General features: G+C 38.1%; 2 protein-coding genes across 6 annotated transcripts in view; one reads left to right on the forward strand and one right to left on the reverse strand.

Moving 5' to 3' along the window:
- si:dkey-26m3.3 overlaps positions 1-17656 on the forward strand; it is a 167516-nt gene that overhangs the window by 94024 nt on the left and 55836 nt on the right.
- The window catches only part of LOC110439513 (protein NLRC3-like), a 32100-nt gene that overhangs the window by 11866 nt on the left and 2578 nt on the right, over positions 1-17656 (reverse strand). For 2 of the 6 annotated variants that reach the window (XM_073948202.1, XM_073948201.1), the window contains exons 3-11: positions 14805-16742; positions 14495-14665; positions 13134-13307; positions 12858-13031; positions 12046-12219; positions 8579-8752; positions 6293-6339; positions 5875-6000; positions 446-1416 (exon numbers count right to left, since the gene is read on the reverse strand). In XM_073948202.1, coding sequence (XP_073804303.1) covers positions 1361-1416; positions 5875-6000; positions 6293-6339; positions 8579-8752; positions 12046-12219; positions 12858-13031; positions 13134-13307; positions 14495-14665; positions 14805-16742 — 3034 coding nt within the window. In that variant the 3' untranslated portion in view covers positions 446-1360. Of the gene's footprint in view, positions 1-445; positions 1417-3315; positions 6001-6292; positions 6340-8578; positions 8753-12045; positions 12220-12857; positions 13032-13133; positions 13308-14494; positions 14666-14804; positions 16743-17656 lie in introns of those variants that run through there. The other 4 variants (XM_073948199.1, XM_073948200.1, XM_073948204.1 and 1 more) reach the window with 3 other exon arrangements.

Here is a 17656-nt window from a genome sequence, read left to right on the forward strand (position 1 = left end):
ACATGTAAAGGATTCTCCTTTTTACGCGTTTTCAACTCCTCATTTGAGATAAGATGGATTTGAATACCCGAAGCTTCAGTCATGTTTTTGTTCGTATAGAATATAGATCCTTCTTTAGGTCTATGTGCACTTTATTCTATACTTGTTTGAGAGATTTCTTTTTCGGGCGTCCCCTACTTTCTCTCTTAATCTAATTCTCTTTTCGCAAAAATATTAACGTTCCTCGCCTGGGGCCTCCATGTGCTGATTTCCCTTTATTTAATCACCCTAATTAAACAAAGTTAAGATCAGGATCCTCCCTTCGCTATATTTCTTAGCTAGAGTTTAGTTAAAGGATCGTCTTTAAAGAATGTATTTTGCAAAAGAATAAATTAGAGCATACTTTACCACACAGGGTAACTTAGATGGGTTCTGGAAAATGAATTTAATGTCCACTCCAGTGAAGAAAAGTAATAAAATACACTTTTATTAATAAAACAAAATCCAGTGAAAAAGTAGAATAAACAAAAAACAAACAGAAAACAAGAAATCCTTACTTTGCCTCCCGTTAGAGACAAAGGGCAACCAACCTCAATGAACAGAAGTCAGGAAGCGCAAAGCTGAAGAGTACATGTCAGCTTTTATACTCAGTGTCTCAGTGACAGTATTCATACATCAACCCTAAACACAGGTGCACAGACTACTTAAATCATACATTCAAGGAGCATGCTAAATCACTTGAACAGTAAAAAGACAGATATATAGTCATTAAGAGTACATTGTATCATATAAATCAACATTTAGGCATTTTAATATAAGCCTTAATTTATAATGTGCTATATAGTTATGCACTTAAATTCAGGTGCGTGAACTCGGTAGAAAGTTCAGCAAAAGTACAAGTTGGGAGTTCATTCAGAGTTCGACTACTAGCAAGAGGGTCATATGAAGTAGCAAGGGGTTCACAGAGAGTTCGTCCAGCTGATTTGTTGGCTCGGCGCGCCCTCTGTCGGAGTCGCCTTTCTTTCTCTTACGTTTCATTTCATCGTTAAGAGTTGTACTTTTACGCATATGAATATCAGAATACATCAGTGATTTTTTTGTGTCTCACATGATTAATGTCATCTGACCCATCAACCATCACACCGTTTATGAAGGCTCGTATGTGTTTGTTATCATGATCCACAGTGTTTGTTGCATGTTTTTCCCTAAGATCCTGTCAGGGCCAATACAGCAAAGCTGTGTGTGCAGCAAGCATTTTTGACGGAAGAGCAGTACGAGAATTGGAGAATGGCGGACATTGTCTTTTATCAGGAGTTTGTTCACATTTAGACACATCGCCGTGCTGTTGTGTTCGCCTAAATCCTCTAGATTACCAACAGGGCTAATGGTTGAAATAGACAGGGCAAGAGGCCTGCTGCACTGAGCCTGCATTCAGACCTATGGTTCAGACAAGGGGATTAAGGGAAAAGTCTTCAATTATAGAGTTTATATGAACATGATTATCTTTATAATGATATAAATTGTGGTTATGTGTATATGAAATTACGAATAACAAATGTAGCAGGGCATTACATTACTGTTTATTTCTTTGCATTTTAACTTTATAAACTATAAAATCACGTGTTTCATTCTGTGAGCTAACTGACAACAGTTGTTCACTGCCCTCCTTCTCCCCTGCTGGACACGCCCACTCCTGCTCTTTGCTCGCGGAGCAAAATCAGGAATCGAATGGAGGCCTGGCTCAATAACCCACACAATTCAAAAGAATGGAACCAGTTGTGAGTGTTTGTGATTGTGAGGTATAACCAATAAAGAGAAAATGATCACAATGAAGGCTGATAAAATTAATGAATGTAAAAATGATTGAGAAATAAAATCGACACATGCAAGTGTGAAAACATTACACAGAGTTGTGCAGTTCCCAGAAGTTCCTGATGCCTTTCACACAAATTCTTTCAAAACAGCCATATCAACACTACAAGAAGAAATGGCTGCATTATTGCTTTTTGCCTCAGCTGATGTGATGGAACTATTTATACATTATACATTTAACAAAACATATTGTTTTACAAAATTATCTTAGATATAATTAAGTCATTCCTGGCGTTCTGTAATATTTCAGTCCCCCATATTTTTTTATAGTGGTTGTCGACTTAACTTACATGTTAAAAGCATTTTTCATTGATCTACTTTGTACATTATAATGAATAAAAAAATACATTAAATGCAGCTTTAGCATAAAAAATATAATATGTCTGTCACAAACCAAGCTATTTGTCATGCCCCCGAGGCACTTCTTTGAAATTGCATGTAGACACAGTGTTTATTTTTTTTTTAGTATTACAACTATTTATTTGTGTTATTTACTTGTGATAAACAATAAATACGATTTTTTAATAAAAAACAGGCTACAAAGTTATGTCCCTCAATATAAACTCAACCCTGTCACACCAGCAATTCAGAGTCTACTCTTATATGACATCCAGACGGAAAGTGACATCATTCAGCTCTCTTTCTCAGCATGGTGCAAAAGAAGCTATATTTTCATTTATTTACATTTTTTGATTTTATTATAGTTAGGAAGGATGCGGTCAAGCTTAACAATTCAACCCCGTAACGTAAAACTAAGATGGAATATGATTGTTTTTTTTTATTTCCAAACAATATAACATATTCTTGTTTAATTGCTGCCATGTGGGCATTCTCTTTTAAACCACACAAGGAGCAGAGGACATTCTGCTTTAAAAACTCAACCCCATCACACATGTCATTGTTTTGGGTATATTCACCTAATTAATCAAGAATATTCATTAAAAAACATAAAAACAAAATGTTGTTACTGATAGAATATTTGAAGCTGTGTTTTACTTAAACTTTGACACTATTTAATGTCAGACACACGGCACCCGTACAGATTTTATATTGAGTGTCACGAGTTTCATCATGAGTTTATGTAAAGCTAATAAAATCAGAACAAAAAAATACTTAAATTATGTAATAGTTCATTTGTTTATCTCTATGTCATGTGACAATTACCCAACTTTAGAGAGGGGGTCATTGAGGGCATAACTCATATTAATATTATAGATACAGAGGGTTAGGCTAACAAAAGGTTTTGGAATCCCTGATTGAATCCCCTCCTGCTGCCCATCCACCTCAGGGTTGGAAGTTTTGTGTGTTCAGAGATGCTCCTCTGCAGTCCTCGGTTGTAACGAGTGGTTATTTCAGTTACTGTTGCTCACTATATAATTTTTTCTCCTAGAGATTGTTGTGTGTGAAAATCCCAATAGATCAGCAGTTTCTGAAATAAGCAGACCAGTCTATCTGGCTATATAATTTTATTTTTTTATTAACATTATTAAGTATTTTCATTAACAATTTCATTAAGAACTTTTCTGCTGCAGTTTTTATTTATGTTCCAGGAAATAAAGTTTTAGACAAGACTTTACCTGTTGCTTCTGTTTACTGTAGGTTCTGTTCAGCAATAGATTGGGTAACACAGGCCTTTATCAGCATTTTTAAAGGTTACTAACAGTCCAGTTACCTGCAGCACTTCAATTTTTTGAATTCTGATTGTGGTTTGGTTTAATGAAGTTTCATTTCATCCCGGTTTGCCTTTATCTCATTAATGCCTTTGCTAAATATTTTACTGAAATAAATTTTAAGTAAGTGTTAGATGTAATTTCAAATGAACTAAAACAAATTAAAACTGAAATTTAAGTGTCCTCTTAACCCTGTTATGGTCTTAAACCCGTCACTGTATTCTCCACCCTGTGAGATTCATATTTTTAAAGGAAAACAATTAAATATAGAAAAAAATATTGCTGAGAACCAACCAGCATGTTAAGGCCTAACGTTGTAATTATGTGGGTGGGGTAAGACATCTAAATGTAAAACTTTTTAAAAATTAAGAGACCACAGAATGCGCAAGTATGAATAATTGTAACTTAAATCACATATGAATCTAAAACTCATTAAAAATGTGATATTTTAGCCATTAAACTGATTTGAGGGACATATGAGCAACAGGGAAATGTTGGTTTTATAGCAAAAGCTTTGTAAAATACTATTACCAACTCAGTTTAATCTATTACAGGGTTGAGAATAATGGCTGCCCAATTAAGAATAAAAGAGAAAATAATATAAAGGCTTTAATGCCCGAGGTGGGAAAAACATGATGTTTTGAAAGTTTAAATTGTGCCTAATTATGTAGGCTATATTTAAAAATATAATCAGTACACTTTTAAAAATATTTTACTACAAGATATGAAAACTGCGGCACAGCACACTACAAGATACTATCAAGATTGTTGTGCCTGATGGAGCACATCACCTGACTGCAGAATAACTCTGCTTTTTATTATAGGCTTGCTTACAAATATCTGACCAACTGCCAGAGCGAACAGCCTGCAGAATGAAGAGAAAAGCTGCTTGTTGAAGAGAGCACATCATGTCCAAACAAATGTCTAATATTATGATTATTATTATTATTATTACGGATCAGAGAGGTGACAAAGGCAGATTAACAGAAATAACGGACATTTCATGATACTTTAGGGGGAAAACCAGTGTGGAGAGTTTTGTATAAACCAACTTTGACAAAATGTGTTGGGGATTTACAATGGAGGATTCTGCAGGGGATTGTGGCAGTGAATGATTTCATACGTGTTGTTCACTCTAGTGTCCATGACGAGTGTCTCTTCTGTGGACATAGAGAGACTGTACACGTTTAACACAATAGTTTGATATGTTGAGCAGAGTTTTCCTGAAATGTGGAGAGAATTTGACTCAATGTAAGTTTCTTCTGGAGCTGGCTATAGTCAGAAACACAAACTGAAATAGCAGTTCATTCACTGTTTAGTTGCTCAAGCAAAACTTGCTCTACTTATCACAAGAAGAAACTAAATAGATGATGTACATCACAGGTGTCAAACTCAGTTCCAAAAGGGCCGCAGCTCTGCACAGTTTAGTTCCAACCCTAATTAAACACACCTGATCAAACTAATTTAGTCCTTCAGGCTTGTTTGAAATCTACAGGTAAGTGTGTTGGAGCAGGGTTGGAACTAAACTGTACAGGGCTTCGGCCCTCCAGGAATTGAGTTTGACACCCCTGATGTACATGGTCAAGAGATTGGGAGTTTTAAAGCGTTCGTCAGGTCCAGAATTAAAATATATTTAATGTATTACAAGGCCATAAATGATGCTGAAACCTTTGAACAACAGTGCTGTTATAAGGACGCTGTCTGCAGTGTGGAGGTAGGAGAGCTGCTGTTACATCTGATGTGGAGTTACAATGTGTCAAAAAAAAAAGTGATGTAAGAAAGTATTTTTGTAGAAAAAAAAATCCCACACAGACAAACATACACTCATGCACACACTCAAACACACACACACACTCGCACACACATGCTCTTTCACACATACACAAACAAACACTCTCTCTCTCTCTCACACACACACACACACACTGCTACTGACTGCTCCTTCTCAGTCTTCAGCACAGTTTGACTGATGATTGACACCAAATAGTAAACCCAGGATAGAGCGGCTCAGTGAATGTGGTCTGGACTGAGTGGATGAGGCTCATTGTGTCTCTATAGATGTTGTAGAAGATCAGAGTTCCTACACTGTGATCCACAAACACTCCTATTCTCCTGCTGAGCGGTTTCACTGGGAGATCAGTGCGTGTGTCATTTTGCCAAAATATATAACTGGAGGAAGAGCAGCGCAAACTCCAGGACTGAGCATTACATCCGAACAAATACTCAGGATCTACTCCCTTACTCCTGATGCTCTTATATGACACTGATATCCACACATCATCTCCACTCCAGTCAATCTCCCAATAACAGCGTCCACACACACTCTCTCTGCACAACACCTGAGAATAAATACCATCAAATCTGTCTGGATGATCAGGATACCGCTGATACTCTCTCACACGCTTCACCTCTCTGTTCTCCTCAGACAGAATGAGAAAAGCGTATGTTGTGTTTGGATCCAGAGTGAGGAAACAGGCATCTGAACACAAGAACACACACATGTATAACCACAGCTCTGTGTGTGTGTGTGTGTGTGTGTGAGAGAGAGAGATAGAGAGAGAGTGTATGTGTGTTTGTGTGTGGGAGAAAGAAAGTGTGTGTGTGTGTGTGTGTGTGTGAGAGAGAGAGTGTGTGTGTGTGTGTGATTGAGAGAGACAGAGTGTGTGTGTGGGTGAAAGAGAGAGAGTGTGTGTGTGTGTGTGTGTGATTGAGAGAGAGAGAGAGAGAGAGAGAGTGTGTTTGTGTGTGTGTATGTGTGTGTGTAGTCCTACATTTGCGTGGTCCTGCTGTAATCCTCGTGTGTCCTCCATGATCCAGACTGTAAACACACACAGATGGAGAGAATGAGCTGTTTAGTTTCCCCCTCAGCTAATAGGCTAAAGCTAGCACTGAGCTGCTCAGCTACACGCTCCAAACTCTTGAGCTAAAACACACAACACTTGTTGGTTCAGCCAGGATGCACAATGAATGTAACACAGTGCGTTCTTTTCCTCTGCTGTTGGTGAAGCGAGCACAGATACTGCTCATGTTGATGGAGACACCCTGCTGCAATATTCATTTATTACAGTTGTTGGAACTCTATGCAAAGGATGTTGCAGATCTCAAAACCAGTTCGAATAAGGCTCGGAAACTGGTAGCCAAATTGTCTGTAGTCATTGAACCAGCTTGAGGGCTTAAACCATCATGATAACAAAGCACTAATTGATTTTGGGCTACTCTGACCAGCACTTCGGCCACAGTTGTTCCAAGTACCCTTCAGCGAAATTAGTAAACGATTTAAATTGAACAAAGGGGCTTTAAAGGATTTTCAGCGTAAACCGCCTCACGAGACTTTTGAATGACTCCCAGTCATGCGTTAGTAATGTGGTACATCCTGCCAGATGACAATTTTGTAGAGACAAAGAGAAATGAATGCATGTGAATGCAAGACAATCTCTTAAAATGTTAGAACTAAGGCAGATGTATCTTTGAATAATATGCCATAATGCTCCTCATATGCTGTTTATTCCAACCAACCAGGTTAAACAATGTGTTGTTTTAACCCTTAAAGCAGATTAAAATGATCTGTATGTGTCTAAAATGTATGTCTGGTATTGAATGAAAGCTAGTAACATTTGCAATCTTTTGGTGTAAATGAAAAACTAGTAGTACAAACAGTATTCATCTTGTAACATTTGATGTAAGATCATTTCAATCTTGCAAGAGTTCTTCCATATGAAATCAATATGCAGTCTGTTAATGATTGAACCTTCCTATGTCAGTATGGGGCGTGGCCCCGCCCTTCGTTGCAACTGCTCATTGGCAGACAGTGCCATGGGGGCAGACCGAACCAGGTCACTTTAAACTCCCTGCAACAAAGAAACTTTGCTTTTTGCATTAGCTGGCTTGCGCATGCTTTTGCTCTCTGCCCCCTCTCACCTGCCCGATTGGGTCACCACAAACTTCTTTTAAGTTTTAGGATCGCCGAAGCTGCACGAACTTCCACAAACTGACTTTCAGCAGTCTGTCACTCGGTGGTGACCCAGGACAACAGCCATTCATGAGCATGAACTGCCTTTGTGTGTGTGTGTGTGTGTGTGTGTGTGTGTGTGTGTGTTTGTTTGTTGTTTGTTTATTACATAGTTAGTTTCATGTATCGTAGTGTAGCTCAATAAATCTTTGTTCTCATTTTGTAAGAACTGTGTTCTTGTTTATGTGCTTCGAAGTCATTGCCTCGAGCTGTAGATCTTGTTACCTTGCTAAAAGTTAACCCAATACTGTGTTATGTTATTATCGTTGGCCACGTAAATAATATTAACAAGATTGGTAAGATACGTCTTCTGTTTGCGGGACAAATTGTAGATAAAGTGTGAATCTTTTAATCTGATTCAGTCTGACTCAATTGAGTCGAATCAATGATTCGAATCTTTAGGATCCGATTCATTGAAATGAGCTAATTAATTCCTGATCAATCTTAAAACGTGGGTTAAACCCCTAGACAGTGATCACACTTAGCTTTGCCATCGTTCTTCAGCACATGCAGCCTTTGAGCACATGTTGCAGTCCATCTCTAAACTATGTTCAGATTATTAAAGCTGCTCGCCAGCGCCCAAGTTCCTGACAGATTAGCAAGTGAAAAATACACGTGTGCACAGAGAAGAGGAATCCAGATGTTGATTTTAGAACAAGAGTCTGAACATTAATCCAAGTGTCTGATTCCAGAATCTGAATCCATCTTCAATCCCCAACCCTATTCCTGACCTGATATTGTAGGATTCTTCAGCAGAAATGGAGGAAGAAGTTTCTCTGCTCAGCTCAAATGCTGAAACTGTACAGTGTGTCCCGCTTAATGTCACTGTAACTGAGCCAATACACTCCAACATTTACAGAGGAGATTCATTTCACACTCAATGATTTGCTCTTCATAGACATGACTGGAATACTCTACAAGCTGTATCTTCTGTCTGTCCTCACCCCATAACCCTCACAGAAAACTGAAGCTGATCACAAAAGAGCTTTCTAGTGTCTTTTTAAAGCCATTCAATGTAAAAGCACAAGGCCAGTGCTGCTCCACATACTTGAGTTTGTCCAGTGTGTAGTTTGGATCCTCCAGTTGTTCAGAGAGCAGCTTGACTCCTGAATCTCCTGGATGATTGTAGCTCAGATCCAGCTCTCTCAGGTGTGAGGGGTTTGAAGTCAGAGCTGAAGACAGAAAACCACAGCCTTCCTCTGTCACCATACAGCCAGACAATCTACAAACACAGCAATAGTCCACATCACACAGTTGGACAATCACACATCACGCCATTGCCAGCCTGCACACACACATTATCGTGTGTGTTAAATGCAAAAGTACCACAAGCCTGCGTTTGAGTAAAGATCCCGGTCGTTAGATCCCACCCTGTGGGCTGGCTGCCTCTTCCGTGTTAATAAATGAGACTTTAGCCCAAATAATCCAGAGTAGTCCCGAAAGATGGTTTTGATCAATTAAAGCACTGATTATCGTGCTGATATAGGTGCAGATCTTTAATTTTGTAAAGAGTTTGTTTTTAGCAGTAATTTAATGATGGGAATTTCATCGTTTATTGTTTACTGATACACGCCTAACCAGATAGCAAAATACACTCGGGCCAGTTCCGGCTAGATTGTCGCCTGCCAGAGACTTACCTTGACTCTGACAGTAGTCTACTTTGCTGCCCGAGTCAATCGGGTCCAGATGCGGTGGCCGTTAGCGAGCCGACGCTGCCGTATCCGAGCCAGAATTGGCCTGTGATTATGTGCGCTGCGGCCCGAAGCTGGCGCAACTGAATCTTCATTTTATAAAACCTCACCTTTATTACCATTATTACAACCATTTGAGTTGATATAACAGCAAACTCAGGCTACTATGTAAACGCAAAGTGTAGGCATTGAGCTTGACCTTTGAATTAAATGCAAACAGCGCCTACACACACACACACATACATATATATATATATATATATATATATATATATATATATATATATATATATATATATTAGTGCTGTCAATCGATTAAAAAAATTAACTAATTAATCACACTTTTTTAAAATGTAATCACGATTAATCGCATTTAAATAACTGAAACTTGTAATTTTGGCCATTCAAATATAAAATTAATGTAAACGCAAGACAAAAAAATATTTAAATTCAAAATATAATTGTTTAATAGAACTTTTGTTTAACTTGTGACAGATTTCTTCATGTAAAGAACATACCCACAATAAACCATCAAGATCATGGCTTGACAGCCATATTTATTACAGAAACGTCACATGCCATATTTATTACTGGTGCAATGTCAATTCTGTCTCTGTCAAGGACAGAGTATCAGTATTTTAAATGTGATTAATCGCGATTAATATTTTTTTAAAGTGCGATTAATTAGTTACATTTTTTTATTGATTGACAGCACTAGTTAGAATCCTTGTGAAATACAGCCATACTTTAGAACGCTTAGTTTAAGCAAATTTGATGAACGCTGCGATCATGCGTGTTGAATCTGAAGGGAGTCGCTTTGCCTGCCCTGTCCTGCACGCGGTGTATGCGTCTGTCTGTGTGTCTGTGCGCACACACGCATGTGTTTCTTAGCAACAAACCTGCATAAACGTCTGTAGCAACTAAATCAAAAAGATTGCGTTGCATTGCACTTTCAGCTCACAACATACAAAAGAAAAGGTCCACATTGTATATATGTGGCCTGCGGCCTCGTGCCATCGCACACCTCCCCCCAGTGCCGATATACAGCCATATCGCCATGCTACGAGTGTGATATTGCTTATATATATAAATATAAATATACTAGTGCTGTCTATCGATTAAATAAACTAACTAATCAATCACACTTTTTAATCACATTAAAAGACTGAAATTTGTAATTTTGGCTATTCAAATGTAAAATTAATGTAAACGCAAGACAAAAACTATTTCAATTCAAAATATAATTGTTTATTAGAATTTTTGTTCAACTTGTAACAGATTTCTTCATGTAAACAACATACCCACAATAAACCATCAAGATCCTGGCTTGACAGCCATACTTATTACAGAAATAAAAACACAGGCATGTTAATGACATTTGAATTTCAAAACAATCAATGCCAATAAAGAAAAAAAATGATTTCCAAGTTGGATTCTAAGTGTACTGAAATAAAAAGCCAAAATACAGGCATTACAGATATGGAAAACTATAATAACAAAGTATTGAATAAAAACAATTGCACTCATTGTAAAGTTGTATTGCTGTGAGTTGAGAATGTTAAAGTAGAAACAATTTTGCTTAGTCCTAATTTACATTCAGACATTTGCTAAAACAATCCAGTATGGTGACATTATCGGGGGAGAATGTGGACCTTTTCTTTTGCATGTTGTGAGCTGAAAGTGCAATGCAACCCAAACTTTTTGATTTAGTTGATACAGACAATTATGCAGGTTTGTTGCTAAGAAACACGCGTGTGTGCGCACAGAAACGCACACCGCGCGCAGGACAGGGCAGGCAAAGCGACTCCCTTCAGATTCAACACTCATGATTGCAGCGTTCATCAAATTTGCTTAAACTAAGCATTCTAAAGTATGGCTGTATTTCACAAGGATTCTAACTAGTGCTGTCAATCAATAAAAAAAATGTAACTACTTAATCGCACTTTTAAAAAATATTAATCGCGATTAATCACATTTAAAATACTGAAACATGTCATTTTGGCTATTCAACTGTAAGATTTATGTAAACGCTAGACAAAATTTATTGAAATTCGAAATATAATTGTTTATTCGATTTTTTGTTGCACAGAGACTCAATAAAATCATATTATGGTTTGAGGTTCCTAAAGGTGGCTTATTTAAAGATTTGTATGCCCCTTTAATCGGCCCAAAGCATAAGTCCAAAATTTTATCCTTGCGCGTTTACGGGCAAGTTACATACTGGTTGAAGTGGCTCAGCGATTTCTCCAATCTACAATTATTAAAATCTCTAAGGATAAAACTAGGTGCATCAGGAGACACAGACTGTAGTTTGTACAAAATGCATTCTATCTCCTTTTGCCGCACTATCCTCATTTGCACGAGGGTGGATGTAAACAACTGTGACAAACACTTGTGGGAACTCGCGAGGGAAATACTGAGGTCGCAATGCCACAGACAACGGTTCAATAGTGTGTGTGTGTGTGTGTGTGTGTGTGTGTGTGTGTGTATGTGTTTTTACAAGAAACTGCAAACTGAACAAAAAGCAGAGCATGTCTAAACTTTACCAGGGCACAAAAATATAAATATAATAATATAAAATATGAATAAATAATCCTCAAAATAAACTGATTCCTTTAACTTTAAGTCATATTTGGGCATATTGGAAAAAGAGAAGCTCTGAAAAGTGCAACATTGCGGTTTACTCAGTAATGCTTTTAAATGTATTTTTATAAACCTACATTAGTATAGTTACAATTGAAATCACATCCCTGTAAGTGTGAACGGGGCTCCATATTCGGTAACCCAATATGAAACTGTATCTGTTTAGTGTAATATAATTTACCTCAGTGTCTCCAGTTTACAGTTTGGACTCTTCAGTCCATCAGAGAGCTTCTTCACTCCTGAATCCTGCAGGTCATTGTTACTCAGGTCCAGCTCTCTCAGCACACAGTTTGAGGATTGTAGAGCTGAAGACAAACTCTCACAATGCTGAACAGTGAGATTACACATGACCAATCTAAGAAAGAAGAACACAGATTACATTAACAGTGTGATTTTAGTAATTCATCTGATGTAAAAAACTAACTATGAGGTTAATAATATGACAAAACTATTTGATTTTGTGCTATTTAGAAATATTGATATTGTTATTTAATAAAACTGAATATTAAATGCCAACTAATATATTCTTGAATATTTTGAAATGTTAAGAAAACTGCTAAATGTCAGCTTAGACACGAGGACCATGAGACTTTTTATATTTATGAACATGCAAAATGCAAATGATCAGAGCCTGTCAAACCTGCTGCAGGGTCCAGACACCTCCTCAGACATTATCCACATTCTGTTCTGCTTCTGTTGTTTCTGTTTTTTGGTCAGAATGACCAAAACATCTGACAAAATACTGAATATATCTTTCCAATAAACCAATCCAAAGATAAACTGTAAATTTGTTTAAATAAAATATAAATAAAGATTTCAGATGTAATTAATTAAAATTATCTTTAACATAAACTGATTTCTTGAACTGTATTAGAAAAACTTTAATTTGAAAAGCAGCATTTTGCAGTTTATCCACTAATGCTCTTAAATATATCTGGACATTTCCATCTAAATCAAAACACTTTTAATGTTGTTGAGTGGAGAATCATCTACCTCAGTGTGTCCAGTTTACAGTGTTGACTCTTCAGTCCATCAGAGAGAAGCTTCACTCCTGAATCCTGCAGGTCATTGTTACTCAGCTCCAGCTCTCTCAGCACACAGTTTGAGGATTGTAGAGCTGAAGACAAACTCTCACAATTCTGAACAGTGAGTTTACACATCACCAGTCTGAAAATAATAATAATAATAAAAATTACACTTAAATTTTTTAGTAATTTGTTTAATGTAATAAATAATTACAATCAATCAATCAAGTGTTTGAACTCAGACCTCAGTGTCTCCAGTTTACAGTTTACAGTCTTCAGTCCATCAGAGAGAAGCTTCACTCCTGAATCCTGCAGGTCATTGTTACTCAGGTCCAGCTCTCTCAGCACACAGTTTGAGGATTGTAGAGCTGAAGACAAACTCTCACAAGACTGAGCGGTGAGATTACAGCACTTTAGCCTGTGTAGAGGACAAAAAGAAGATTGTTTTATTTTGTGTAAGTGTGCATGTAATTATTGAAGTGCCTATTAGGAGTGATTACTTCTCTGAATGTCTTTAATGGTCATAACAACACACATAGGAGCACTGGAAACACTGAACACAGGGCTCTGGCTTTCACTTTCTGAGTCCAAATAAATACATGATATCAGTGATTTTGATAGAGGGAACTCTCTGCTCAAAGCGTGTAAGTTAAAAAGTGGGTTACACAAGATGGATGCCATGACCCCAGCTATTATGGTGGCCACATCAGGGCCTCCAGCTATTGAGGATCTATGGCCAAAAACCTCTACAAAAAGTGGGCTTCTGCAACATCTAAATCATCATGGAGGGTTTTACCAGCTCCACTAAAGCTCTGTCCACCAGCTGTTTATCCTTATCTACAGGATCTGCTCAGGTTTACTGTCCAGTAGTCCCTGCCTTGGCTTTGCCCTCCTCCCTGTCCACCTGCCTTATCCAGTACCCTGTCATGGTTTCATTAACCTGCCTTTCGCCCATCACCCTTCTCCACTGTAACACCTCCAGCTGGCTGAACTCATTCTTGTTTAGTGAATTCCTGTGAGATTCATAATCATCATTAGCATTTGCTATTTTCAGACTTCACAATATATAACAAAAAAAGCAAAAATAAGAATAATAAAAGAATCACTAGATTTAAAGAAGAATACAGGAGAGCAACTAACCAGCTTTATAGTAAACACCACTACACTAGTGGACTACTCTAATCAGAAGGCAATGACAGTTTTATCAGGGACACAGATGACTGTCACCTGATCATTATCAGCATAGAGAAGGTCAAAATAGATGGAATGAAGAAAACAACATCAGTGAGATCATTCCACTCTAACCAGAACCGACTCAATTTCCACACACACAACACTAATACAACACATACAAATTCACAAGTCGAACATGAATCAATGATAATTTCAGCAGAAATTACACTTAAGAGCAATATCATAACTAGTATAAAAAGTTTTCTCATACTTGACTTTACATCTGAAACATGAAATATTCACACTAAATAAACGAAAAATAAAATGCATTACAGCATATGCTCGTTACTTTATCAATTTTTTTTTTTTTTTGCACAATGTAAAAGTCATTTGTGGCAGCATTTATTTTAGGTAAACTTTCTTCTATTTTACCTCAGTGTCTCCAGTTTACAGTTTGGACTCTTCAGCCTATCAGAGAGAAGCTTCACTGAATCCTGCAGGTCAATGTTACTCAGGTCCAGCTCTCTCAGCACACAGTTTGAGGATTGTAGAGCTGAAAACAAACTCTCACAATGCTGAACATCGAGATAACTCCACTGTAGCCTGTGTAGAGGACAAAGAACAACAAAATCAGCAGTAAGAAATGAGCAGTGTTGAGTGTTCATGAGTCCAGTCTACAGTGATAAAATTAACACTGGAAATAAACTAATAAGTATACATTGATCAATCAATGAATACTCACAGAGCTCTTCTGCAGTTTCTCACAGCTGGTATCAGTCTCCATCTTCCCATATCTGATGTGTTCAATTTATTAAAGTCTAACTCATCCAGCGGCTCCTCTGACATCTCAATCATGTAGGAGATTGTTGAGCAGTGAGCAAGAGAGAGATACTCCTCTGAGTGTTTGTCTGATTTCACAAACTCCTGAACCTCTTTGGCCAGAGTCTGATCTTTCACCTCCAGCAGACAGAGGAACAGATTGATGGATCTTTCAGCTGAGAGATCATCATTTGTCTTGATCATGTCTTTAATGTCCTGTGTAATTATCCTGATGCTCTCTGAGCTCTCCTCTGTGTGTGTCAGCAGATCCTGGAAGAGTCTCTGATTAGACTCCAGTGAGACGCCCAGCAGGAACCACAGGAACAGATCCAGATGACCATTACTACTGCTGACAGCTTTATATATTGCTAAACTGAGCAGATGGCACAGAGAGAACTCAGAGCTGGACTGTAAAAATTGAACATCTGAATCTTCATCTTCATAACCATCTGACACATCTTCATCATCTGAATATTTACTCTCATAAAGCAACATCAGTGGTTCTCTTTTATCTGTTAAATAGCAGTGAAACACAAAGAAAGCAGCCAGAAACTCCTGAAAGCTGAGATGGATGAAGCTGTAGACTTTCCTCTGATGAATCACAGATTCCTCCTTGAAGATCTCAGTGCAGATCCCAGAATACACTGAGGCGTCAGTGACGTCTATGCCGCTCTCAATCAGGTCCTCCTCATAGAACATCACATTGCCCTTCATCAGCTGTCTGAAAGCCACTTCAGCAAGTTTGAGGATCACTCCTCTGTTGGACTGCAGGAGTTTCTCTGGATCTCTCTCTTCATACTTCTGCTTCCTCATGTTGATCTGAATCAGCAGGAAGTGGATGTACATCTCAGTCAGAGTTTGAGGGATTTCTGCACTCACATCTTCTTCCAGGAGCTTCTGAAGCACAGTGGAGGAGATCCAGCAGAAGACGGGTATGTGGCACATGATCTGGAGGCTTCTTGCTCTTCTGATGTGGGAGATGATTCTGCTGGCTTGATGCTCGTCGCTGATTCTCTTCCTGAAATATTCCTCCTTCTGAGGCTCAGTGAATCCCTGAATCTCTGTCAGACGGTTGATGTATGTGGAGGGGATCTGATGGGCTGCAGCTGGTCTGGAGGTGATCCAGATGAGAGCAGAGGGAAGCAGATCTCCTTTCAGGAGACTCCACATCAACACAGCCACTGAAGAAGATTCAGTCACAGCACAAACTTTCTCCTCATCTGAAAAGTAGAGTGTGATTCTGCTTTCATCCAGACCATCAAAGATGAACACAACTCTACACTGCTCATAAATCTTGGGCTCCAGATCTTCAAGTTCAGGATGAAAGTCCAGCAGAAGGCTGTGAAGACTGTACTGATGATCTCTGATCAAGTTCAGCTCTCGAAATGGAAGCACAAACATGAAATCTACATCCTGATGGTCTTTTCCCTCTGCCCAGTCCAGAATGAACTTCTGCACAGAGACGGTTTTCCCGATTCCAGCGATGCCTTTAGTGAGAACAGTCTTGATCTGGGCTTTCTCCTTCTTGATCTTCTCCTCATGTCCTGCTCCAGCTGAGGCTTTAAAGATGTCATTGCAGTAGACTGGAGTGTGTTGTGAGGGTTTTGTTCTGACTCTTTTCTCTATCTGTAAAACGTCATGCTCTCTATTCACTCCTTCACTCTCTCCTTCTATAATGTAGAGCTGTGTGTAAATCCTGTTCAGGAATTTTTGAGTCTCTCCATGGTTGATTCCCTCAAATAATCTCTCATACTTGTTCTTCATGCTGGTTTTGTGCTGCTCTTTGACTCTCTGCAGTTCATCATGTTCTGGTTGGAGTGAATCCTGCTGCAGGTCTCCAGTCTGATCATCTCCATCCACACTGCAGGAACAACAACGACACAAAGAATGAATGAGTATGAGTGTAAAGATCCTTTAGTAAAGCCATGTGTGTTTTCTCTGAAACAGCTTAGACACATTACACAGATTTAATCCAGAAGCAAACTATAGTAATGCAGAAACTGTTCCAGATCAGCAAGAACCGGCCAGTCTTCAAATGTCTCTCATAGCTCTATTGTAAAGCACTTTACACACCACACACTGATCACGTCTAATGCTCAAAATGCTTTAAACGTGTAACAGTGTTTGTCAATTATTAAATTCAGGATCAGGATTTCAGTAACAACACTGTAACATTGCTCCACTTTATTAAGATAATAAACAGAGAAGATTTAAACAGTTTCATTTTAAACAAGTATCCTTTTCCATTCACTTTACTAACTCTTTACATTTTGAGTTTCAATACTTTAGTTACTTACTACTACTTCAGTACTTCACTAATGATCAAATGTGAGTGTTACGGTTGCCATATATTTGTAGTATTTTTGCCTTCTGTTTTCTCTCTTTGTTTTGTCTCTCTTTCGCTTTCTCCCAGCCTGTCATTTCCTTTAGGTCTGCCTTTGCGAGAGCCGATTGGTGAGGAGATCAGTCGATCATCATTGGGCGCAAGGCGTGGTCATATAAAAGGATGCCAGGAAAAGCAGAGGAAAACGCTTTTCCTTTGATTTTGTTTTTGCTGACATGATTTTGTTTTTTGTTGTTTTTGCTTAACTTTTGTTTCGGTAAAATTATTTTGTATTACTTTTGCCCATGTTGAGCTACTTTGTGATATTTGTACATCTTTCTTTCGATTGTTTTTGTTTGATATTGTTTTTGTTTGATACTTTCTGGCCAGCTCTTACCTGACAGTATTGAGAGATTTCAAGTTCACTCATTTCCTCAGAGTAAGGTGGATAG

Source organism: Danio rerio, chromosome 4 (genome assembly GCF_049306965.1).
Source record: "Danio rerio strain Tuebingen ecotype United States chromosome 4, GRCz12tu, whole genome shotgun sequence".
Lineage (NCBI taxonomy): Eukaryota > Metazoa > Chordata > Actinopteri > Cypriniformes > Danionidae > Danio > Danio rerio.